This window comes from Glycine soja, chromosome 11 (genome assembly GCF_004193775.1).
Source record: "Glycine soja cultivar W05 chromosome 11, ASM419377v2, whole genome shotgun sequence".
NCBI classification, from domain to species: Eukaryota; Viridiplantae; Streptophyta; class Magnoliopsida; order Fabales; family Fabaceae; genus Glycine; species Glycine soja.
In genome coordinates, this window is record NC_041012.1 from 21,674,385 (window position 1) to 21,700,537 (window position 26,153).

Consider the following 26,153-nt stretch of genomic DNA (forward strand, 5'->3'; position numbering starts at 1 on the left):
AAGTCCTCATATCCAAAGGACTTAAATTGGTCTAGGTCTAATCTGGCTTTTCTAAAAAGGAATTTTATTTTGCAAGGACAATTGGTTTTGTCTTCACAGAATGGGGTTTTGTCAGTGCATACAAATTTTTGGTTGAAATAAGTATGCACGCCTATGTAGAGACCCGAAATTTGGGTTTGGTTATTATGTACCTTAAACAATAAATTATGTATTTTCTTGAAATTGTCTAGATTTAGGTCATTTATTGGTCCGGGGATATTTGGGCTAACTGAGTCCTTATAGGTTTTCTGACTAGTCTTGGTTTGGCCAGCATTTATAACTATGGTCGTGTTTTCTGGTTCAAGAGCTCTTTTTATTTTATTGATGTCTATAGTATTTAGTTCAAGGGCTTTTTCTGCTTCTTCCCTCAAATAGAAACCTTTATAAATTGAGCTTTGAATACCCTCATTTGCAAGGCAAAGGTCTTTAAAATTGGTATAAACATCTTTATGAGACCCTGATAACAGGACAAAAGCTATATAACCTTTTCCAGATGGAGAGGCTTTTGTAAGGAGAGGAACTCCTTGGTTATCTGCTATGCAGAAATTGTATAGAGCACATATTATGCCTTTTGTTACTGAACAGACAAATTGTTCGTTATTATTTATATGTTTTGGAATATTCCAAATGTTATCAATAAGACAATTGAATTTATCATTAACAGCTTCTCTACCGGGGTAGTGAAACTCGTTTGTAAGTACGGGCAATTCTTGATTGTCGAACTTCATTTTTGCTTTATGTTTTGATAAGAAACCTTACAAGGCTTCATCCTGTTGTATCCCTGCAAAACGAGAGAGAATATCAGCAGTAACATTTTTTACTCCTTTTATGTGTTCAAAATTTATTTTTATTCCGTTATGATAAACATACTCTTGGAATAAAAGCCATCTTTTGTGAGGTTTTTTATCAGTATTTATTTGTTGGCTACCATAAGCCACTATTGCTTCACAATTTGTTCTTATGATAATTTCGCTTTTATTAATCAAAAAGAGTTTAAATCCTTCTAAAGCATTTATTACAACATTTACTTCGTAATCTGTAGATGTTGAGTATACCTGTGGTTTTGTGTGGTATTTTCCTGAAGCATACCTACAGATTTCTTCATTATGAATTTTTTTCGTATTTGTTTTTCTTTTTCTTTAGGATAGCTCCTCATTCTTGTACACAACCATCACATTTTACGACTAGATAGTCAGAATCTAATGGTAAAGATAGATATGGCAAGTTATTAGTCATTTCTTTTATCTTCTGGACTAGTTTTATATCCTCCGTATTGAATTTTCTTTGTCCAGTCAAAGATGTTTTGTTGTAAAGAGAAGCTGTTATTTTCCTAGGTCTTTAATAAAATTTCTTGTATAATTAAGCAGGCCTAGAAAAGCTCTCAAGGTTTTTATATCTTCCATTTTATCTGGGAAACCAAGAATTTTTTGGGATCTTCCATTTTGTCCTGTTATCAGGGCCTCATAAAGGTGTTTATACCAATTTTAAAGACCTTTGCCTTGCAAAGGAGGGTATTGAAAGCCCAATCTATAAAGGTTTCTATTCGAGGGAAGAAGTAGAAAAAGCCCTTGAACTAAATACTACAAACATCAATAAAATTAAAAGAGCTCTTGAACCAGAAAACACGACCATAGTTATAAATGCTGACCAAACCAAGACTAGCCAGAAAACCTATAAGACTCAGTTAGCCCAAATATCCCCGGACCAATAAATGACCTAAACCTAGACAATTTCAAGAAAATACATAATTTATTATTTAAGGTACATAATAACCAAACCCAAATTTCGGGTCTACATAGGCATGCATACTTATTTCAACCAAAAATTTGTGTGCACTGACAAAACCCCATTCTGCGAAGACAAAACCAATTGTCCTTGCAAAATTAAATTCCTTCTTAGAAAAGTCAGATTAGACCTAGACCAATTTAAGTCCTTTGGATATGAGGACTTAGCAATTTCCGCAAAGAGTCTACTAGATTATGGATGTTTGGAATCAATCTTGATTCCTCCATAAAAAAGATTTGAAGGATTTAACCCCTCAATTAATGAGGCCATAAACTTAATACAGGCAGAAATGATGAATTACATTGTCATCAAAATAATAACATGCCCGAGCAACTTTTCTGCTTAAAATTATCTTTGTCATGTTATGAAACACCTACCAAAGGATCATAGAAACTTTCCCTGTCTATTCAATGATGAATATGAAAGCTAGGATGTGCAGGGTAACACGTAATACCAATACAGCCTCATGAGGGTACAAATACAAGGGTATCAATGATTCTTTTCAGAATCAGACAAACGAGAGTTTGACTAGAGAAGAAAGAAAGGGAATGTAAAATAAATAAAGACCATAGGAAAATGCAACTTACTATGGTGGATTGATGTTGTTGCAGGATTACAGTAAACAAATATTGTTGCACGATCACAGTGAACAAATATTGTTGTACGATCTCATCTCTCCAAAAATTGAAAATGTCCAATGTACAGTAAAGAAATGAATATATCTTTTTTATTTTTTCTTGAGAAATGGAGAGGAGCCTGACTCCATTTTCGTATTGAGCTTCTTTAACAAACCATATTGACCCTCTAAAAAGATGCAAAAGCATGATTTTTTTTCATATGTGCAACAATTTTTTTTTATCAAAACATATAATTCTCTCCATTATTATTTACACACATATACATGTTTATTATTTACAATGTAAATTTGTATTGAAGGGATTCAAATTTACACGGTGATTTACCAATTTCTTTTTAAAACTCAGTTGAAAATTCGGATCCTCACCTGAATGTTCAACGTGATTTTTTTTCTTTTAATTTTTTAAAAAATATTTTTAAAAAATAGTTTTAGAAATATAAATAAAAAAAATTAATAAAATTAAAGAAGATTATAATATAATTTTTTCTTAAATTCATAATCTTCTCTAATTTTATTAATTTCCTTTATTTATATTTCTAAAAAATATTTTAGAAAATTATATTTTAAAAAATTAAAAAAAATGGAAAACCACATTGAGAATTCGGGTTGGGGACCCGAATTCTCAACTGGATTTTTAAAAAGAATTTGCAAATTATAGTGCAAATTTGGATCTTCTAACTCCAATCTATATTATAAATAATAAATATGTATATTTCTCTAAATAATAGGAAGAGTTGTATGTTTTGATAAGAAAAAAATTTAATGTATGGGAAAAAAATCCAAAAGCGATCATCATTTGCGAGTGTCGCTGCACACACACATTGACCAATGGAGCTGCAAAGCATGAGCGTGTTTGGATCCGAAGCATTCCAATAAATATGAATATATTTAATAGAAAAGTGGGAATAAAATAAACAAATATACCTATAAAAATTGAGCACAAGGTAGCTAATACCACGTGGTAATTTAAAAACAGAAAGAAAAATAAAATAAATAAGAAATCACGTGGTCATCTTAAGATTGGCTTCGCACTCTGCACGATCACAATAAAATACAAAAGGGAAAAGTTGCTACAACTTGTGGTGTGTATATAATAAGGAAGAGAAGAAAATTTATATTTTTATTCACACTTTTTATGATATTTTTATACTTACGAAAGAGATTAAAATAAGACAAAAATATAAAATAAAATAAACAAATGACGCGACGATGAAATAAAGAGAAAAAATCATTACAGAAATATTGTAAGTGCAGAATTAAATAACTTTATGTACATCGTTATAAGATTTGATTTCTTTATTTAAAAAAAGATTTGATTTCTTAAAATTATTTCTTCTTACATTTCATTTTAAGTTTTATAGAAAATGTAATTTTATATAATATCATGATATATTCAGTAAAAAAAATAGCATGATATAATCCAGTCCTCCTAAATATAATGTTACAAAAAAATATTATTATGACTTAAAATATATTTACAAATATTTTATGAGTTTGATTTTGATAAGCGTTAGTATAAATTTTTTATATTTAGATATAATTTCTAAATTAATTATAATAAAAATTAACAATTTTTAATTACACGACTATTTATAAATAAATAAATTTGATGTATTATTAATTTATTATTATAAGTTAATTAATTAAAAATAATTTAGTAGCCTATGTTTGTTTCTTCATACTTACACACACAAAAGACTATGTTTGAATCAATTTTTAATTTCTATATGTTTTCGTTCATTTCTCTCGATGCTTTCCACGTGTATGGAGGTAATCTAAAATAAGATAGATTCACATACATGGAACACGAACTTCTGTGTGATTTGCTTCCAATTGGATTAGGGGTCTTTTGGGTGCGATCTGGGCGATTATTTTTCAAAAATACGTCTGAATCAAACAATAAATTAATATGTGATTTTGTTCGGTTCGGATTTTTAAAAAAATAAAATCCAAACCAAACCAAACCAATTTAAGCGGTGGGATTTGAACGGTTTTTTTATTTTTTTTAAATTATAAAATCTTATTTATAATCATAATAAAAATTAAGATGTTATAGATCTAAATATTTCTTAAGAAAATAAAGTATAAAAAAACATAAAATAATCAAATAATACAAGTAATTCATAAAAATATGCTACAACAATAATTCAACTTGAAAGTGCATTGAAATTTCAAAAAACCTTTAAGAGATTGGGTGAGAAGTGTACTGAATTATGTGATGTTGCATGGTGGTATCCCAACTAATGAGGATTGGGATTATGCAAAGTGCTTTGTTAGATTTTTGAAAAAGCTTTTTGATATCACTGAGAAAGTGTCAGATACAAAATATGTAACTTCTTATGAATATTTCAACGAACACTGCATGATATTAACTATATTTCAGGCATGGATAAATAGTTCTGATAGATTGCTTGGAAGCATGACTGAAAGAATGAGAACAAAGTATTTTAAATGAAACGCAACACATAAATAATTGAAACTTAAATAATGAAACTGAAACACAATTCACACCTAATGCGTAATGTCACACGTACTAAAATAAAAATTAAAAAATATATATATAATATGTAAATATGGGCAAATTTCCCTCGTTGGGGCTGCTTTAGAAACATATTCCCAGATTAGGGCTGTTTCCAAAGTATTTCCCAGGGGGTGCTTTTTTTGCACGTACCCAGCATGGGATGCGCCAGTTCTGCTGGCGACTTCGTGCATGGCGGACACGTGTCGAACGGGTGAGGGACGCGCCAGTAGTTCTGGCGACTTCGTGCATGGCGGACAGGTGGCTGGACGGACGCGCCAGCACTGCTGGCGATTTCAAGCAGGGACGCGCCACTGCTGTTGGCGCTTTCTGCCAATTCTGCTGTGAAGTCCCGTCAGCCAGTGCAGGTGCAGAGGCTAGGTGCAGCAGCTAGGTGAGTGCAGACGAAACGCAACTCCCATTGGCGATTTGCGCCTGCTGAAGTCGCTGATGCCATTGGCGTTTTGGGTTGTTCTGCGTTTATAAACTGGTTATGGCCTTCAATTGTTTGCCTGCATTCCTTCCTCTTGCTTTCGATTTTGCTTGTTATCCCAGAGAGTGAATCCTTGTGTGGAGAGAGAAATGCGTGCTTGGTGCTGTTCTTGTTGGTGCTCTTCCATTTTCCTAAAATCTTGTAAGTTATATATTAAATCTTTTGTATGTTTTTATTTATATACATATTTATATTCTGATAATAAAATGGTTTTAGGTAGTGTAAGATAATAATTTTGTATAGTTTAGTTTCAATTGTTAATGTTATAGGGTAGATTAGATTTAGTTTAAATTTTTTATATGGTAAATTAGGAATAATTTTGTATGATAGATTAAGTTTACTTGAAATTTTTTATATAATAGATTAGGAATAGTTTTAGGTACCATAATTTAATAATTTTATATTAGGAATAATTTTAGGTACCATAACTTATTAAGTTTAGATTAGCTTTAGTTTAAATTTTGTATATGGTAGATTACATTTAGGTTAAATATTTGATATCATAGATTAGGAATAATTTTATGTATTTTAAATTATTAATTTAAAAATAGGTCTGAATTAATTTTTTTATATTACGTTAATTTTAATTATTATTAGTTTCATATGTTATGTTTAAATTAGAATAATTTTACGTATTTTAAATTATTGATTTTGTATGTTAAATTATTTTACTTGTAATTATTTGAAGTCATTAATTTTGTATATGGTAGATTACATTTAGTTTAAATATTTGTTATGATAGATTAAGAATAATTGTATGTAGTGTAAATTAGTAATTTTAAATTAGGTTAGAATTAAATTTTTTATATTACGTTAGTTTTAGTTATTATTATTTTCATATGTTATGTTTAAATTAGAATAGTTTTATGTATTTTAAATTATTGATTTTGTTTGTTAAATTATTTTACGTGTAATTATTTGAAGTCATTAATTTATATATTTAAATTTATATTTGTTTGTAATTTAATTTATTTATAGAATATATATGAATTATGTTATTTGTATAATATATTTTGTTATTAAAATTTAAAAAATATAATTTCTTATTTGGAGAGTATATTTTGAATTTATTTTAATTAATTTATTGTAAATATACTTAATTTGTGTATGTATAATTAATGTGTAAATTTTATCGTCAATTAATTGTATTATATTTTATTTTGTAGGATCAATGGCATCTTCGTCGTCATGTTTATCAAGTATACAAGCGAGGTCTGGTCCAATTGAGGGTGACGTTTTGTGGATGCAACCCAAGCATGTTTCAGAACATGTTTGGAATGGGGAACCAGACAGAAAACTACACATCAGACGAGCAGTGCCGACGTATCAAGGTGAAGAACAAATACCAGAGGAAATTGTTCCTCTGTTTCAGCAATGTGGGTTTTATTGGATAATTAAGATGGGATACCTACAGATAAATGCGGCCTTAATTAGTGCGTTCATTGAAAGATGGAGGCCCGAAACCCACACGTTTCACCTGAGATGCGGAGAGGCTACCATTACTCTGCAAGATGTGTCAGTTTTGTTAGGTCTTCGTACTGACGGGGCACCACTAATTGGTTCAACAAATCTTGATTGGACCGACTTATGTGAAGAATTATTAGGAGTCAGACCACAGGAAGGCGAACTTGAAGGCAGTGTCGTCAAATTAAGTTGGCTGACTCACCATTTTTCTCACATAAATATTGATGAGGGTAACGTTGAACAATTACAAAGGTTTACCCGTGCGTGGATCCTTCGATTCATAGGAGGTGTCCTCTTTGTTAACAAAAGTAGTAGCAGAGTTTCCTTAAGGTACCTACAATTTTTACGTGACTTTGAACAGTGCAGCACGTATGCGTGGGGACCTGCCGTGCTTGCGTATTTATATAGAGAGATGTGCAGCGCCACCGATTACAAAGTTAAATCAATCGGAGGTATGTGCATCTTAATCCAAATGTGGGCATGGGAACGATGCACGACTTTAGCTCCAAAGAGGACGCCTCCCGTCATAGATAATAAACCACTCGGACACAGGTTTGTCGTTTAAAAAACTACATTTGAATTAAAAATATTTAATGATGGAATGTGTTGACAATGATGATTTCATTTTTATCGTAGGTGGCTGCAACGAGGAAATCAGCATATTGGTAATGATGATCTTAGAGTTTTCCATCGCAAATTGGATCTGATGAAACGACATGAGGTAAGAACATCGTAATGTAGTACTTAAATGAGATTTTAATATGTTAAGTTTGACTGATAATTGACAAGTGTGTTGTTATATGCAGTTTGTCTGGGAGCCATACACAGCAACTGTGATGGCAGCGTTGCCTCCAATTTGTGTGGTTGGAAGTGTAGCCTGGTTTGCGGTGGTGCCACTGATTTGTTTCCATGTTGTTGAGTGGCACCAACCCGATAGAGTTTTACGACAATTTGGATTGCAACAACCTATTCCCGGGTTTCCTTCGCAACCGCAGAATCTTCATGGCATAACGCTCAATGGCAAACAAGATGAGAATTGGTTCCACCTGTTGGCCCCAATGATTAGTCAGCGGAACAATGCAGCTGAGTTTAGGGTCGACGTTTATCCTCGACAAGAGAGCCTACTGAGTTTTAACTCGGACTACATGGTGTGGTATAGGCGTAAAACAAAGATGTTTGTCGACCCAAACAATGCAAACACATTTGCATTGGTATTTATCTGTTTTTCAATGTTTAACTTCTAATTAATTTCTTAAGCATGAACATTAATTTCTTGACGCTAATAATTGCAGGGTGAAGTTGTGGAGACTTTACAATATATGGTGTCACCACAAGGGAGGAACACATGGACAGTTGATGATCTCGTGCCTTACGTGGATAAGTTAGCGATTATATCTGAAGAGCAAGAGAGAATCACTGAGCCACTGTCACATGGTCCAGCATTAGAGCGTGAATTCCCAACACAAGAGTTTCACATTCTTCAGTCAAGTGTTGAAACTCGGGGCATTGGCAGACGAAGGGAGCCTGTTGAAGCGGAACAGTATTCCCAACAAATGATGGAGCGTGGTCATGGAATGTATTACACGCCAGCAACATTTTCCGAATATCCTTCACAGATGTATCAGTATCCTTTTGCAGGTCATCATACTGATACTTCTGAGACCTCACATTCGTTCGGTGGTGTTGCGGAAACGCAGCCTCATTTTTCATGGCCCACTATGACTCCTTCACAGCAGCACGATGCCCCCATGACAACACCTAACGCCCCATTTGCTCCGCAATGGAATGTACCCGGAGCAATACCTGATATGGGCGACTTATTAGGTGTTGATTTGCGTCAGGAGTTTTCTGCAGAGGCTGAGAAGGCAGAAACGGGGAGACAACGCGGCGGCAGAAGAAATCCTGATCGTCAAGCGCGAAGATGGGATCGACCATGTGGCACACCCTCACGACATCACGGACACCATAATGACTGATTTTCATGTATCTGTGTAATTTTGTTGTTGTTTGTAAGACATTTGATTTTGACAATTAATCTATCGCATCTCATTTATTATGCCTTACTAATGTATAGAGTTTATGTGGCGCATCAAACTATAATAATAAACTAAGTTTACAAATAAAACTAAAGTTGACAAACAAAAAATAAGTAGTTTCAGTAACTAAAGCCGAACACCAACGCGATATGTTCTCTTTACGGTTATGGGTTTAGGGATTAGGGATTAGGCTTAGGGGTTACGGTTTAGGGATTAGGGATGTGGCTTAGGGCTTGGGGTTAGGGTGTAGGTGTTTGGGGTTAGGGCTTAGGGCTTAGGGTTATAGGTTAAGGTTAGGTTTAGGGGTTATGTTTTATGGATTAGGGTTAGGTTTTATGGATTAGGGTTAGGTTTTATTGAATAAGGTTAGGTTTAGGGTTAGGTTTTATGGAATAGGGTTAGGTTTAGGGGTTAGGTTATATGGAATAGGGTTAGGTTTAGGGGTTAGGTTTTATGGATTAGGGTTAGGTTTTAGGGTTAGGTTTTATGAAATAGGGTTAGGTTATATGGATTAGGGTTAGGTTTTATGGTTTAGGGTTTAGGGTTTAGGGTTTAGGGTTTAGGGATGTGGCTTAGGGCTTGGGGTTAGGGTGTAGGTGTTTGGGGTTAGGGCTTAGGGTTAGGGTTATAGGTTAAGTTTAGGTTTAGGGGTTAGGTTTTACGGATTAGGGTTAGGTTTTAAGGTTATGTTTTATTGAATAGGGTTAGGTTTTCTGGAATAGGGTTAGGTTTTATGGATTATGGTTAGGTTTTAGGGTTAGGGTTTATGGAATAGGGTTAGGTTTAGGGGTTAGGTTATATGGATTAGGGTTAGGGTTTAGTGTTAGGTTTTATGGAATAGGGTTAGGTTTAGGGGTTAGGTTATATGTATTAGGGTTAGGTTTATGGTTTGGTTTTATGGATTAGGGTTAGGTTTTAGGGTTAGGTTATATGGATTAGGGTTAGGTTTAGGGTTAGGTTTTATGGAATAGGGTTAGGTTTATGGGTTAGGTTATATGGATTAGGGTTAGGTTTATGGGTTAGGTTTTATGGATTAGGGTTAGGTTTTATGGAATACGGTTAGGTTTAAGGGTTAGGTTATATGTATTAGGGTTAGGTTTTATGGAATAGGGTTAGGTGTAGGGGTTAGGTTATATGTATTAGGGTTAGGTTTTATTGAATATGGTTAGGTTATATGGATTTGGGTTAGGTTTAGGGGTTAGGTTTTATGGAATAGGGTTAGGTTTTATGGAATATGGTTAGGTTTAGGGTTAGGTTATATGGATTAGGGTTAGGTTTAGGGGTTAGGTTATATGGATTAGGGTTAGGTTTAGGGGTTAGGTTGTAGGGTTAGGTTTTATGGAGTATGGTAAGGTTTTAGGGTTAGGTTGGATGGTTACGCTTTATGTATTGGGGTTAGTGTGGCTTAGGGCTTGGGGTTAGGGTTTTCGTGATTGGGTTAGGGTTAGAGGTTAGGGGTTTGGATTAGGGGTTGGGGTTATGTATTAGGGTTAGGTTTTAAGGTTAGGGTTAGGTTTAGGGGTTAGTTTTATGGAATAGGGTTAGGTTTAGGGGTTAGGTTTTATGGATTAGGGTTAGGTTGTAGGGTTAGGTTTTATGGAGAATGGTAATGTTTTAGGGTTAGGTTTGATGGTTAGTTTTTATGTATTAGGGTTATTGTGGCCTAGGGTTGGGGTTAGGGTTAGGGCTAATGGGTTTAGGGGTTAGGATTAGGGTTAGAGCTTAGGGGTTTAGGGATTAGGGGTTGAGATTAGGGGTTAGTGTTAAGATTAGGATTAGGGTTTAGGGTTATGGTTAGGGTTAGAGCTTAGGGGTTTAGGGATTAGGGGTTATTGTTAGGATTAGGATTAGGGTTTAGGGTTAGGGTTAGGGTTAGAGCTTAGGGGTTTAGGGATTAAGGGTTGAGATTAAGGGTTAGTGTTAGGATTAGGATTAGGGTTAGGGTTACGGCTTAGGGGTTTAAGGCCTAGGGTTTTGGATTAGGGGTTATGAGTAGGGTTTATGGTTATGTTTTTAACTAATGAATTCATGGAACCCCACAAATAGCTAATGTACACAAACCAAAATAAGTAATGTTTTTAACTAACAAATTGATTCAAACCCAGATGCATTCAAGAGAACTTAAACAAATACAAGTCACTCGACTAACATACATAAATCAATGATTTGAACAACTCCCACGCTCAAATTGCATTGGACAACGACGCCTGTTATGCCCTTCGGCTCCACATCTACTGCATTTTTGTCGGTGCTCAGATGGTTCGACCCAATCCATCTCATTCCTTATCCTTGTTGATTTTGGCCAATCTTTCGCACGAATTGTAGTTGGGTCAGGGATAAGTGTCCATGCGTCATTAGAAGAAGGAATAGCCGCTTCATTCCCAAGAGGCCACCATTGTGGGGAGTAAGCTTTTAAGATGTGCTCATTTGTATAAACAACATCTATATATTGGTAGTAGTTCAGGCTCACGTAACCACAAGCTGTAATAATATGTGAACATGGACAGTGAAGCGCAGAATACCTTCCGCATTGATAATAATGACCATTCAAGTTAACTGCCCACTTTTGTCCGCCACGTTGCGTAATAGGATTGAAGGTCTCCTCTACTTCAAACCTTGTGGAGTGGATGTCATACACGCGAACGATGTGCGAACAAGCTTGTTCTTGATTTTTTCTAAGTTCTTTAACAAGCTTTGAACAATATACTTCCCCTTCATTTAACTGTCTCTGGGCTTGGCGGCCACGCTCAACAAAGTACTTTCGACACCTACTGTACGTTGATTTGACCAATGCTGTTATGGGAATGTTGCGACAATCCTTCAAAACCTTATTGATACATTCTGAGAGGTTGGTTGTCATGTGGCCATATCGACGTCCTTCTCTATCATAAGCCATCGTCCATTTTTCCTTTGTAATGCGATCAATCCATGTTGCTATGGATGGACTCAGTTCACGAAATTTTTCTAAATTTTGATCAAAAATGTGCTTTCAAGGAGTGTAGGCTGCATAAAATTAGTTATGAATAACAATTTAAGTATATATGAAAGTTAAATAAACGTGACCATCAAATATGAAATCTTACCCAATTTCTTCAACATTTCTTTTTGTTTTGCATTATTGAATTTCCGATTGAAGTTGCTTGCTATGTGTCGCACCCAGTAGACATGATAACCATGGGGAGGTTGCCAACCAAGTGCTTCGTTAGCGACAGCGGACTTTATACTCGCATGTCGATCAGATATCAGACAAATACCATTTTTATCTGTGACGTGTTCACGCAAGTGTGCCAAAAACCATGACCACGCTGTCAACGTCTCACCTTCAACCACCGCGAATGCTAGAGGAAGCACACCACCATTTCCATCTTGTGATGTGGCCATTAAGAGGGTCCCACGGTATTTGCCGTACAAATGTGTGCCGTCAACTTGTATGATTGGCTTACAGTACTTGAAAGCCTCTTTACATTGCCCAAAAGTCCAAAAAACTCTATGAAACTGACGGTGTTCGCGACTAACCGTATTCCCAACGATAAAATCGTCATGTAGTACTTGAAAATATGATCCAGGAGAATGAATTTGCATGTATGTTAGCCACGACGAAAGTTTCGCATATGACTCGTCCCAATCGCCATATTCAATTGCAATGGCTTTCTGTTTCGCCAACCACGCTTTTTTGTACGACACCTTGTACGCAAATTCACTGTTAATCCTCTCTTGAATCAAAGAAATTTTTATTGATGGATCTTCTCTGACCATGCCTGTCAATAACATAACAAAATTTAAATGAGAATTAACAAAAAAATGAACATAATATGAACATAAAATACGTACCTACTACACAAGTGGCAATTAAATCTGAATCAAGTTTCTCGTGATCTTGTGTCATGGTCATATTCAGACATGTGTGTGGTTCACCCCATTGTGTGACTTTCCACGTATCTATTTTTTTGGATAAAATTGCCCTCATATAGAAAGGGCAAGGACACTCTGCATTTTTATTCAAGCAACAAACCACATACTTGTTCGATTTGCTTTCAACAACTTTGAAACTTTGATGCACCTTCATAACATATTGTTTGACTGCATTTTTGACCGCATCTTTACTATCAAATTTCATGCCAACATATAATTCTTGGCCAACATTAAAGGTCGACGGCATCTCCAAACCGCAAATGACCTCCTCATCAGGATAACTCCAGTTGATATTGTTATAATGTAAAGCATAATTCCAAAATGGATTTTCAATTCGTTGTGCACCTAACAGTTCAAAATAAAAATTCAAATAATACTTATTTAGCATTAAATTCAATTGTCATCAAATAATAAATGTATTGTCTAATTTTTTAATTCAGCAAATTATACCTTCTGCTGGATGAACAATTCTTACTGGTTGAGGAATGTCGGTGACTTCATCGTCTGTATCAGATATACCGTCAACACTGTCATCTTCGTCTAAAGACTCTTCAACGTATGAGTTAGACACAAGATAATCATCATCATCATCGTCTTTGTCAATATTTAAATTGCTCATATTTGTTGGCGGTTGTGTGTCATCATTAGATAAATAATTTCCACATGATGTAAGCAAATTTGCAGAATGAAACATTGAACCACCAGCCACATCCTTTTCTATGTACAATTCCAGAACTGACATTTGGTCTTGTTGTTTAAAACTTTCCAGCATCGTTTCAACGTCTTCGTCATCACAAATTTGCAAGGCAATATATTTTCCTGACACTAAAAATCTACAGCTGATAGCAAAAATAATTTCATTATTTTGTAACTTTACCTTATCTCCAATTTTTTTCTTCAAAGCATTGAAACTAATTCCACGTTTAATCTGAATCGCTTTTTTACTGTTTTCAAATATTACACCATCATTGTCTTCATATATCTTTCTATTGAAATACAACACTGTTATAACCGAATTCATCGTGTACCTACAAAAACAATATTTTAACACGTCAAATAAATTATAAAATGGGTATCACAAAAAGTCATTACTGGAACTTCAAAATAAAACTTTATTTTAAAATAAAATTTAACTTCAAATCAATTTCACATTAAGACACTTTAAAAAAATTTACGATTTCAATGTAGTAATTTTAAACTAATCAATATGTAATCAAAATTATTAAGTTTAAATAAATTTCACATCAACACACTTAAATAACACGAACCATTTTATAAAACTTTAAATCCAAACTAATAAAATGTAATCACAAAAGGTCCCTTTATTGGAACTTGACATTCAATTTTTCTTTTAAAAAAATTTAATTAACTTCAAATTAATTTCATGGACACACTTAAAAAAAATATAATTTCAAGATAATAATTTTAAAGACAAAATAAAATAATTCATGAACGAAGTTAGTAGTATAAACAATTAATCTTAACAATAATAAATTCAAAATGACAATAACTAATTACAAAATTACTACAAATATAGTAAAATAAATATGATACTAGAAACAACAAAGCATCATCAAATAATACTTTCAACTTGAACGGTTATAAATTTTTAACACACCAACAAATGGACCTAATCTAATTAAAAAAATACTACACCTTCATATTAAAATTAATTTCGTACTCAAAATACTTCAAATAAATATGATCTACAATTTTTTTTAAATGAAAGATCAAACGTTCATCAATTATTAACACACTAATAAATCATCAATATCAACTTAATCTAATTAAAAAAGTACTACAAATTTCATATTCAAAATATTTTATTTTCACTCATAAAATTTTCTTCAAATAAATAACATTAAACACTTAATTTTTCTTTTATTTTATACATTTAAATACACACTAACAAATCTATGAAAAGTCTATGAAATATAAAACATACTTTAAAGAAATATTTCATATCCCAGATATTTTTGATTGCCAAAGCCAACAATGGAAAAGAACTTGTAGACATAAAGTGAAGCCACAGATATTTTTGATTGCCAAAGCCAACAATGAAAAATAACTTGCAGACGTAAAGTGAAGCGCTGGAAAAATACTGAAAGAGGAGTTGTATTTAAATAGCCTAAAACGCCAAAGGGAGTGGCGTTTTTTTCCTCCTCCTAAAACGCCAAAGGCACTGCACACACCTGCTACAAAGCTGCCCTAGCTGCTGCAGAAAACCTGCCTACCCTAGGCTGAATCGCCAAGAGCACTGGCGCTTCCATTGTGGCGCCAACAGTGCTGGCGTTTCCCCTTCACGTGGGCTGAAATTGCCAGCAGTAATGGCGCTTCCCTCCCCCCTCGACACGTGTCCGCCATGCACGAAGTCGCCAGCAGAACTGGCGCATCCCATGCTGGGGACGTGCAAAAACAGCACCCCCTGGCAAATACTTTTGAAACAACCCTAATCTGGGAATATGTTTGTGAAACAGCCCCTCGTTGGGAAATTTGCCGTAAATATGCGGTTTGGTTCGATTTGATTTGAATTTTCAGTTAGAAATCGAAACCAAACCAAACCGTTCGATTTCTATAAAAAAAAATCAAACTAATCCAAAAACTCGTTGTTTGATTTGAATTTTAGTTTTTTTTTTTTTTTGCGGTTTTTCATTTGGATTGATTCGGTTTTTTGAACATGTCTAAGTTGGATCACGAACTTCTATGATTTTTCCTAAACAATAGAAATTTTAGTCTTCAAAATTGTATATTTTATGACAATGTTAACGTGATATAAAGAATTTCATGAACGGATAGATAAAAATATAAATGAAAAATAAAATGTAGCTGGTATGGTCTTTCTAACTTTCTCAACTGCATCTTTATTCGTCTTAATTTCCTTTTACTTAAACATCGATGCACGGATATTTCAAAATGAACAAGTACCAGTATCAGATATTTAATTAAAGAACATTAAAAAACAATAATAATTTTATAATAAATTTATAACAATATTAAAAGTCCCACCTACGCATGATAATTAGTGCTGTACCCGTTATAACGTAGCACCTAACGCTTATTCTAAGCTTAGATCGAGGAAGAGTAATAAAATTAAAATTTTATTATTTAAAATAGTTAAAATAAAATAAAATAGAATAAATTGTAATTCTCTTCTATAATTTTAAATCCACGAATTTAAGATCGTAGGAGAACCAAAATTATAATTTAACTAATAAAATACATATATGAAAAACAAAAGAAAAATAATTGTGTTGATAACATGTGTTTGTGAAATTAAAATAGAACTTAATAACTTAGAAGCAATGGAGCTTGGGAAACAAGGGAATAGAAAGAATAAAGAGACTAGAAACCTAACAGAGAACTTCAATTTCTCATTCCATCTACGATCAATACAAATGAGATGTCTTTTTTTTTTTTTCTGAGATAAAGGGGCAAAGCCCCACAACAGAATGAGATGTCTTATTTATAGGCATAAATCTATAACTCAAGAAATTCATCTTTATTAAGGGTGAAAAGATGAATAGAGAATGGGTTATAATCTTTTAGGAAATTAGTAAAGTTTTGGGATCCGGAGATGCACATCTATTCATAATTATTCATAACATTATGAGAATATTTATTTAATCAACAAACTATTATTTAATAGTAATAAAAATATAATTACTACCGAAGCTTTTAATTTTCTTTTTTTTTTACTATCAAACACGTAAAATAACTTGTGTAAAATTATTTTAACTTAACTAATAATTGTAAGCTCCAACGTGATTGTTTTCGGTGGAGGATATTTTGGATTTATAAAATTTTTTTAGAAAAATAATTTATTTAATTAAAAATATTTCAATAATAATTCATAAATGTTTTATTATATTTCAAGTGAATTAATTAAATTTTGTATCAAATGAAAAATGTCATAAAAGCGAATTCATTGTATAAATGAGTCAAGTCAAGTCACTATGACATGGCCACAAGCCCAGCTAGCAAAGAAGACCCTTGGATAGATACAAAGATGTTTTTTTTAAGGGCCAATTTGTTTACTTCAGTTACATACTATCAAAGTTAGAGAACGAAGGAACTTTTGTACTTTCTCTGGGGTGTGTGTGTGTGCCTGTCTCACACCACAAACACTGAAAGTACAATCTTCTTGTGGTTACAAAAACTCTGAAAAACACACACACACACACACTTCTTATGCCTATGGCTGGTGAGCAAGGTGATAGATTCTCCTCCATTACCATACCCCTTCTCGATGATGAAAAATTGCACCAAGTGAATGGTTCAGATGAGGCTTTGGTGGCCAAAACTTGTGATCTACACACACCTCATGTGGATAACACCTCCTTTTTCAAGACCTGCTTCCACCTCATTAATGCCCTCTCAGGTTTGTTTGCATGCCCTCTTTCTTTCTCTCTTACACAATCATTTTTACCATTATGATGCACACTTTCTTGTGTTTTTTTGCTTGAGTTTTGGTCCTTTTTGGTATCTTTTTTTTTTGTCCAACTTTACTCTTTAGCTTTACCATTTGGTCCTGTCCTTGAGCATTGAAGATCTTGTTGCTACACAAAAATGCGTGCTCTAAAAAAGGGTATTTTTCATAAGGTCTATTTATCATAAGCAAGGTCTATTTTAAGGTGTAATAGTGAGGGAATTTAAAGTGCATCTTGAGTGAGTGACCTTTCTGTATAAAAATGTCTTAACATTTTGGACTTATTGTTCTGATTCTAATTATATACTTAAAATCCAACAATGTTCTCCAACACTAGTAGGAGGAGTGTAAGTTTTGCTTTTGGAGGTTTTCAATGAAAAAGAAAAAATCTTTAAGATTTTGGGTTAGAATTAGTTTATTTTCAATTTACTCTTCTGTCATTACATGAGTACAAGAGCGAGGGTATGTAGTGTCCGGAGACACTACACCTTAAATAGACCTTGCTTATGATAAATAGACCTTACATCAATAGGCCCAACTAATAGGCGATAGATTAAAGTATAGAATTTTAGGACCCATTAAAATAATCCTCGCAAAAAATAAGACACATTAAATTAACAACCATCCAATCTAACAATAAAGTATAAAGAAATTATTATGTTTGTTAATAAGCATCACGCTTAAGCTTTGAGGTTATCCTGACATTGGTGAGTCCTGAGATTCAACTCAGATAAATTTTTTCTTTGATAAAAAAAATTTACATCCATACTTATACATTATATTTTTTTAAACCATATACATTATATCTTATTAAATAAGAGTTTGATTTTATCTTAAAAAAGAGTTTGATTTTGATATGATATTAGTTAGTGTAAAATGGTTTACACCATCAACTAATTAAAATTTATCACAAATATATTTTTAAAATAAGTATTACAAAAAGTTAACCATCTTATTATATATAACAACCTGTGACTATTTGACTGTAATATTTAGACTGCCAATGCATACTTAATTAAATTCACTAAATAATGTTATATCCTTTTATAATATTATCTTAACATGTTATAAAAAAGAATTAAATGAATAATAAATATATTGTATTTAATATTTTATATAATAAATAAAAGAATTAAGAAAAGATATTACAGAATAATTTAGAATTATTGTATTTTATGCCTAATTTGGTTTTGACTTTTTTCTTTATTTTTTAAAGAAAACTTTTGTCTTTATGTAAGCTTACAATATTTCTCTGCATCCAGCTACGGACTGATATAACAGTGCAGCGATCACATGACTTGTTTATGTCTTTTTCCGACATAGACGACGATGTTTGAATGATACATCTAAGCTATGTCTATAGTTGAAACTTACTATTATTACTAACATTTATGCTGCTATGTTTCAGGAGTTGGTATTATTTCCATGCCTTATGCACTGGCATCTGGGGGATGGTTAAGCATATCCCTACTATTTGTGATTGCCATTGCTTGTTGTTACACTGGCATTTTGGTCAAAAGATGCATGGATATGGACCCTGATATCAAGAATTTTCCTGACATAGGTCAACGTGCATTTGGCGACAAGGGAAGGATAATTGTATCAATTGCTATGAATTCTGAGCTCTACCTAGTTGTAACAGGTTTTCTGATTTTAGAGGGTGACAATCTCGACAAACTAGTACCAAACATGCAACTTGAACTTGCAGGGTTAACAATTGGTGGTACATCAATTTTTACCATGATTGCTGCCCTTGTTATTTTGCCTAGTGTTTTGTTGGAGGATTTGAGCATGCTATCTTATGTCTCTGCTAGTGGTGCATTGGCTTCTTCCATTTTCCTCCTTTCTATATTTTGGAATGGAACCATTGATGGCACAGGATTTCATGCAAAGGGAACAATTTTTAGATTGAGTGGAATACCTGCTGCTGTCAGTTTATATGCCTTCTGTTATAGTGCTCATCCTATCCTTCCTACTCTCTATAATTCTATGAGAGACAAAAGTCAGTTCTCCAAGGTAAGAACGTAACAATTTTTGCACTATTACATGATTTTTTTTATTCGTAGTAATCAAAGATAGGTACCGGGGTTTACAACAAGTTACGCATCCTGCTTAACCAACTGGACTAAACCCCCTTTACTATTGAATGATTTAGGAATGCTTGAAAGAGTTTCTGCAAAGTTATAGGTTTATTGACCCACATGATACCCATCCATGTATCTTGGACATGCCTAACCAGTCACCAAAACAACTAATTATTTCTTTTCTGTGCATTTTGATATGAATTTTGTGTATCTTTTGCACCAGATAAAAAAATTAATATGGAGTTTTATTAATAACTTGTTTTTAGAATAGAAACTTGTAAATATAAATCATTTCACATCAAATAGTGTTTTGGTTCTACATCTCAGATGTGATTTAAGAAGCTAATTATGACTCCACATTTTAAACATAATTTCTTCTCAATTGGTTTTTAAACAAAATCAATTTCATCCAAAATCAATTTTGCAACAATCCTACAGTAGTTTATTTCAATAAGCTTATTATAGTACTCTTGTCAATAGCAACAATTCTACTTTCAACCAAGTGCTTATGACATGAACTCTGATGGGATTAGTTTTTTTTATTGAATGAGTGTCTAATTAAGTTACTTACCCAGATTGCATTCTGAATGAAACATGGATTAATGCTTCTTCATTTTCATGATTTGGTTTCTAAATAGTTAACAATGGTTCAAATTCCTCTGTTTTGGCAGGTGCTGTCTGCATGCTTTACCGTATGCACCCTTGGTTATGCAGCAGCAGGTGTTTTGGGCTACTTAATGTTTGGACAGGAGGTTGAATCACAAGTGACTTTGAACCTCCCAACAGGCAAGTTCAGTTCACATGTGGCAATATTCACTACCTTGGTCAATCCTATAACCAAATATGCATTGATGCTTACTCCAGTCATAAATGCTGTAAAAAACAAAGTTTCATGGCATTACAACAAAAGGTTCACACATATGTTTGTCAGTACTTCCATGCTCATTAGCACTCTTATTGTAGCCGTGGCAATTCCCTTGTTTGGATATCTCATGTCACTCATTGGGGCATTACTAAGTGTCTCAACTTCAATTTTAATGCCATCAGTGTGCTACTTGAAGATTTCAGGAGCTTACAAGAGATTTGGGTCTGAAATGATCATCAATTATTCAATAATAATAATGGGGGTTACTATTGCTGTTGTGGGTACTTATACATCTCTTGTAGATATAGTTCATAATTTGTAAGTGTTAGTGGATTGGATAGTGCATTTGGAAGAAGCTGCTATAACTGAAACTTTTGAACATGCATGTACTTAAATGTGCAAAGATATGCTTCTGTCAATACTTAGGCAGCCTGTATCGACATTTTGTGAGGCATAACCTTTGTCGGATATATCTTCTTGTCATTTGAACATTGTTACGAATCCATGGCTCAAAAAAATGATGATCAAATTGATAAGAGAGATAAAGATCATATTGATACTCATGTGGCAACATACTAAATTGATTGAAAAAGATACTAAAAAGAATTACAATACTCCTATTTGTAGAGTTTATAATTGAGCTAACCAATTAAGTTTAACTAATTTCTGTGATTAGTAGTAAGCCTATATAATGGCCGATGAACGATCACAAACTACATATCTCTAATTATTAAAACATGTTTAAGAGACTTGTTTTGTTGCAAGAGTGTTTTTCTGAACAAGGTGACATGATATTTTGACCACCTTTTGATGCAAGGGAAGTAAAAAGGAACTGAACTGAAAAATGAAAATCACATACACTTTTGCCTCTTGTGAACTACTTGTGTGTCTATATCGCTTGATTTTAAGTCGTGTTCAAAATAACATGGTTATATATAGCGAGTTATACACCTAGGGAGAGACCAAAGTTACGAGTTCAGATGACATTATTACAAGAAACTTTTTGTTGACAAAATTAGCTTTTACGTATTGGCCGGTTAAATCATGATTTAGCTGCTTGAGTTGAAGTGATACTTCTTTCGCTTGGCTTTTATCTGTCTTTTAAGGTTTATATGTAAAAACTAAGAAATACAAAAGTACTGTTACACAGTTTACGCAAATATACGAATACGTAACAACAAGCATTTCCCTTACCCAAATATAACTAAGATCATCTCCTTTTGTCAGGTCATGATCAAACATACTTAAAAGTTCTGAAAAGGAAACTGAACATGATCAACTCTTAAATAATAAAAACAAGGAAACAGACCCAAAACACAAAAAAACAAATAAAGCTAGCTAACAGAATATGGTAGCTCCATACGAGCTATAACAAGGATAAATACATATCCTCATAAAAGTAATTTTTGAAAAGCTGCATAAGTGCTGTCTGAAAAAATAAGGCTACAATAACACCATCTCCATCTGGGCTTGGAAGAATTGCAGCCCTATCTGCTGGAGATCTACTTGCTAAGCCAAAATGCACTGGCTTTCCCCAACCAAAATCTGATTCATACACTGGCATGTTAGTGAAGCTTGTGAGGAACAAAACATTATGATTCAAAGCATAAGGGATATTCACACGGTGTCCTTGTCGCATGAAGAAAGCCCTTATGTTATCCAATTGCACTTGGCCTAAACGACTAACGTTTAATTGTGACTTTACAAACTCGTCCGTGACTGCATGAGATGCTTCCCTTATCTTATGAGCAGCAAAACCTAATGGGTTTGATATGATATCTCCCTCAGGTGTGGCTACGTTTGCCACAGCATTGCCAAAATAGTTATGAGGGAGAGGTGGGTTCATTCTATTGCGAAAATTAACACTGAACCGAACTTGAGTTAGGTCATCACCAAGAGCCTTAGATGCACACCTCCATATATGAGCAGCAACAACTTCAAATCTGCTATAATTAGGTCTTGACCCTTGTTTTGAAGATTGATGGTTATTAGCCATAGCCTTATTCTTTAGCCTCTCCACCTGGCTTGATGTGAGTTTTAGCATTGCACCACTTCTCTTCTTTGGCTTATCTATCCCATCATCTTCTGGTGTTTGTGGCACCACAGGCTTCTTCCACTGATCTAACAGTTTTGATGTTGGAATATGTTGAAGTGTACTGGTGTCAAGTTTACTAATCTCTCTAGTATTTACTTCCCTCGGTTTCTCCAACCAAATGTCTGGGAATTTGAGTAGTGTTCGATCAAGAAACGGGATTTCATTAGGGTCTAGTTCTTCTCCCCGAGACAGCTTTGCCCATCTGTTCATGAAGTCAATGATGCCGGTGGCATCGGTCAAAGGATGAGATAGAAGAACTCCAATGGCAAGGCCTTCACAATCACCACCACTATGGAACCTTGTTAATTGCACCAGCAGTAGGGGAATCTCCTCTATAGGTTGTTGAGTATCATCAAGTTTTGGAATGAGTTCATCGGTGAACTCGGACGGTGAAAAGTCGTCTCCATAATCAACAAATGTGTTTGTGGTTTCGGCTTCAAGCAATGTCACTCCCTTTGCGTTGCAATCCAATTCCATTCGACCACTTTTTGACAACCTTAACCTGCCAGCTACTGGATAGTAGTACGATAGAAGCTTGCTAAGAGAGTTCTTCATCCTCTCAACGGTGTTGTTGTTGTGTTCTTTTGCTGATCTGTAAATGTAGAGAATGGATACATGACCTAGGACCCCGATTTGGTCACTATCGGATAGCCATAAAGGGTCCTTTGGAGTTGGTTGATTTGGAGTGATGTTGTAAGAAGCCACAATGGTTTTCATCTTTTGTGCTTGAATATTGTGCTTGAGGCTGTATTTGTATTTGTACTGTATGGAACAAGTAGTAACTTAAACCAAGGACCAATATTGTACATATATTTACTATTATCAAATAAATATTAATATATTATAAATATAAATTAATAAAATAATACTTACAAATTATTATTAATAAATATAAATTAATCAGTATACATTAATATAGTTCATGCTACTGAGAAATTGATATTAATTAATTACTATATATTTTTAATAATCAATAAATATATATATATACTAATCTACAACTATTAATATTATTAGTATAAATTTCTTGCTTAGGATATGATTCATTTCACATAAGAGACAAAAAAAAAATCCCTGTGTCTCTCTCTCTCTGATGACAGTTCAGCATTTTTAAATCTCTACAAAAAAACCTGCACACATAAAAACTCATCCTATCAGGACCACTACGCAATTGTGGTCCCAGCCAATAAGCCAACCACACGTGAACTGAGGGAGAGTCACTAACGCAGTTAACACCGTTATAATCAATTTACACCAAAAATCATGGGAAAATCAATTTGTTTCAAATTTAAAACTTCCATTAATCAACTTAATCGGAAATCTGTCAAATGGGATTTTGTAAATCATAAAAGATCAATTTTCGAAAATAACTACAAATCTTTACGGTAATCTTCCCCATTGGAAAAAAAAATAAAAAATCAAGCCAATCTGCCATTGATGAACCAAGAAGATTGCACTGTCACAAGCTGTGATACAAGCTAGCTGCAACAAATTACAAGTATGTAAAATGAAGGAAAAAAAAAAACCCAATACAAATGTGTGTGATGGATTAGGGGTAATAAACTTAGAATTCGAGGACTAAGTGGCCTCCACAAAAGACAAAGAAGGAAAAAGAGCTAAATTCTGCTTGTCCTTTTTATTCCATAGAGTAGTTTATATAGGTTGTTACATAGTATTCTAGAATATTGTTTTCACACGACTGTTAACCATCACTATAGCCTAATACACCTATGCATAACTACCACTATACACGCACCACCCGACAAGCACTATTGCCCCTAATAGAAAGTTGTTAACAAGCATTGACAATTACCACTACTAAACTTGCCACCCTTCAGGCATAATCCTTCAAGTGATTGGGCACAATGATTCTTCTCTTGGGCTTGCCTTGAGTGATTTTTGCATTACCAATCTTGGGCTTATCATTTTCCACCCCATTGGGCAATACCTTGTCCTTAAGGTGGTGAGCTTTCTTTAAACTGGCCCAATCTTCTTAAGTTGTGTCATCTGGATGCAACCCTTGCCATTGCACCAGCACTTGCAACCGTGGTTAGTCCTACACTAAATCCCAATGCGTTCCCAGAATAGCCAGAGGTATAATAACGGGGTTGTTGTCAATGTCCTGTGAAGGTAGAGCTAGAGGAGTTGTTGTAGTGGAGTTTTGAAAAAGTTTAAGGTTGGAACAATGAAACACTGGATGGATTCGTGATTCTTCAGGGAGTTGCAACTTGTAAGCTACTTTACCAATGAGTGAGAGGATTTGGAATGGCCCATAAAAACGTTTGGTCGAAGTTTGACCATGACCCATTCTCCAGGTTCAAACATGACGTCCCATCGATGCACGTCCACTGTAAGTTTCATTCTTTGTTGCGCTTTGGAAAGTTTCTTACTCAACGTTGTGAATACTACTTCCCTTTCATTCAAGATGTTGTCTACTGCAATCACTTGAGAATCACTCGTCAGATACTGGGGAATGCTTGGAGGTTTGCGCCCAAAAGTTTCTTCAAATGGTGAGACGCCCGTAGCCGAATGGATGGAGGTGTTGTAACACCATGCTGCCCACAACAACAACTTCCCCCAAGATTTCGTCTTGTTATGCATGAAGGCTCTTAAGTACTGTTCCATAACTCTGTTTAACACCTCTGTTTGACCATCCATTTGTGGATGATAAGAGGAACTCATCCGCAGCTTTGTTTCACTCAAGCGAAACAACTCCTGCCAAAATCTACTAACAAATAGAGGGTCCCTATCAGAGACAATACTCTTAGGCATTCCATGGTTTTTACCCATGATCTCCATGAATAATAAAGCAACAGAGGAAGCTGTGTAATTTGTCACTAACATGCCCAAATGAATTCCTTTAGAGAACCTGTCAACAACAACCAAAATAGTGGTATTGTCATGATACAAAGGAAGACCCACTATGAAATCCATGGAAAGGTCTTTCGATGGTCGTGAAGGAGCAGGTAACGAATAGAGGAGCCCAGCTGGTTTCTTGGCTTCATACTTAGTAGCTTGACAATCCAAGCAAGCTAAGACGAATTGACAAACATCAGTGCACATGTCGGACCAGATGAAATTTTACCCCAAGCATGCTAAAGTCTTTTTGATTCCCATGTGCCCTCCATTTGGTGTACTGTGGAATTCCTGAAGTAATGTTTGAATGAAAGCGATTCCCTTAGGTAACCATATGCGGTTGTTCAGCAGAATCAAATCATTGGCAATCGTATACTCAGGTCTCTTTGTCGGATTTGCCAAAATCTCTTGACGAAGGGCCACGAACTCAGGGTGAGTGGTCAAGTCTGTATTGAGCGGACGGAGGGCCACGAAATCAGGGTGAGTGGTCAAGTCCGTCTTGAGTTGTTCTAAGAAATTGAAATGAGGAACGAACAAGATGAAGAGAGAACTCTACGAATCATCAGGAACATGAGATAAGGCATCTACAACTGTATTCGTCTTACCTGTGCGATACTTGATCCTGAAATTGTAACCCATAAGCCTAGAGTGATAAAATTGTTGTTCTGGTGTCTAAATGACTTGAGCCATAATCTCTTTCAAGCTGCGATGGTTAGTCAATATGATGAATTGGCGCCCTAACAAATATTGACGCCACTTTTTAACTACGGTCGTGAGGGTGGCCAACTCCCGGACATAGGTGGATGCATGTCTGAGTTTCAGGCAGAATTGTTTGTTGAAAAAAGCGATGGGGTGTTCGGACTGAGACGCCCCCATACCTACTCCTGACACATTTGTTTCTACTGTGAATGGAATTTCAAAATTTGGTAATTGTAATACCGGA

The 26,153-nt window shown here is 34.4% G+C and overlaps 2 protein-coding genes across 2 annotated transcripts; one reads left to right on the forward strand and one right to left on the reverse strand.

Moving 5' to 3' along the window:
- Positions 1-16,841: 16,841 nt before the first annotated feature.
- Positions 16,842-20,816, forward strand: LOC114373756 (amino acid transporter AVT1I-like). The gene is made up of 3 exons (XM_028331280.1): positions 16,842-17,262; positions 18,719-19,326; positions 20,066-20,816. The coding sequence occupies exons 1-3, from the start codon at positions 17,073-17,075 to the stop codon at positions 20,579-20,581; spliced, it is 1,314 nt and encodes a 437-aa protein (XP_028187081.1). The 5' UTR covers positions 16,842-17,072; the 3' UTR covers positions 20,582-20,816.
- Positions 20,817-21,421: 605 nt separating this feature from the next.
- On the reverse strand, positions 21,422-23,141 carry LOC114375578 (spermidine hydroxycinnamoyl transferase-like). The gene has a single exon (XM_028333403.1). It carries the CDS (start codon positions 23,069-23,071, stop codon positions 21,626-21,628), a length of 1,446 nt encoding a protein of 481 aa, XP_028189204.1. The 5' UTR covers positions 23,072-23,141; the 3' UTR covers positions 21,422-21,625.
- Between the last annotated feature and the right edge of the window lie 3,012 nt (positions 23,142-26,153).

Excerpts from the sequence above, each read along its gene's own strand:
- LOC114373756 (XM_028331280.1), top strand. The coding sequence starts at position 17,073 with ATGCCTATGGCTGGTGAGCAAGGTGATAGATTCTCCTCCATTACCATA. Across the intron at positions 17,263-18,718 it reads CCTCATTAATGCCCTCTCAG|GAGTTGGTATTATTTCCATG; the intron begins GTTTGTTTGCAT and ends GCTATGTTTCAG. Across the intron at positions 19,327-20,065 it reads ACAAAAGTCAGTTCTCCAAG|GTGCTGTCTGCATGCTTTAC; the intron begins GTAAGAACGTAA and ends CTGTTTTGGCAG.
- LOC114375578 (XM_028333403.1), bottom strand. The coding sequence starts at position 23,071 with ATGAAAACCATTGTGGCTTCTTACAACATCACTCCAAATCAACCAACT.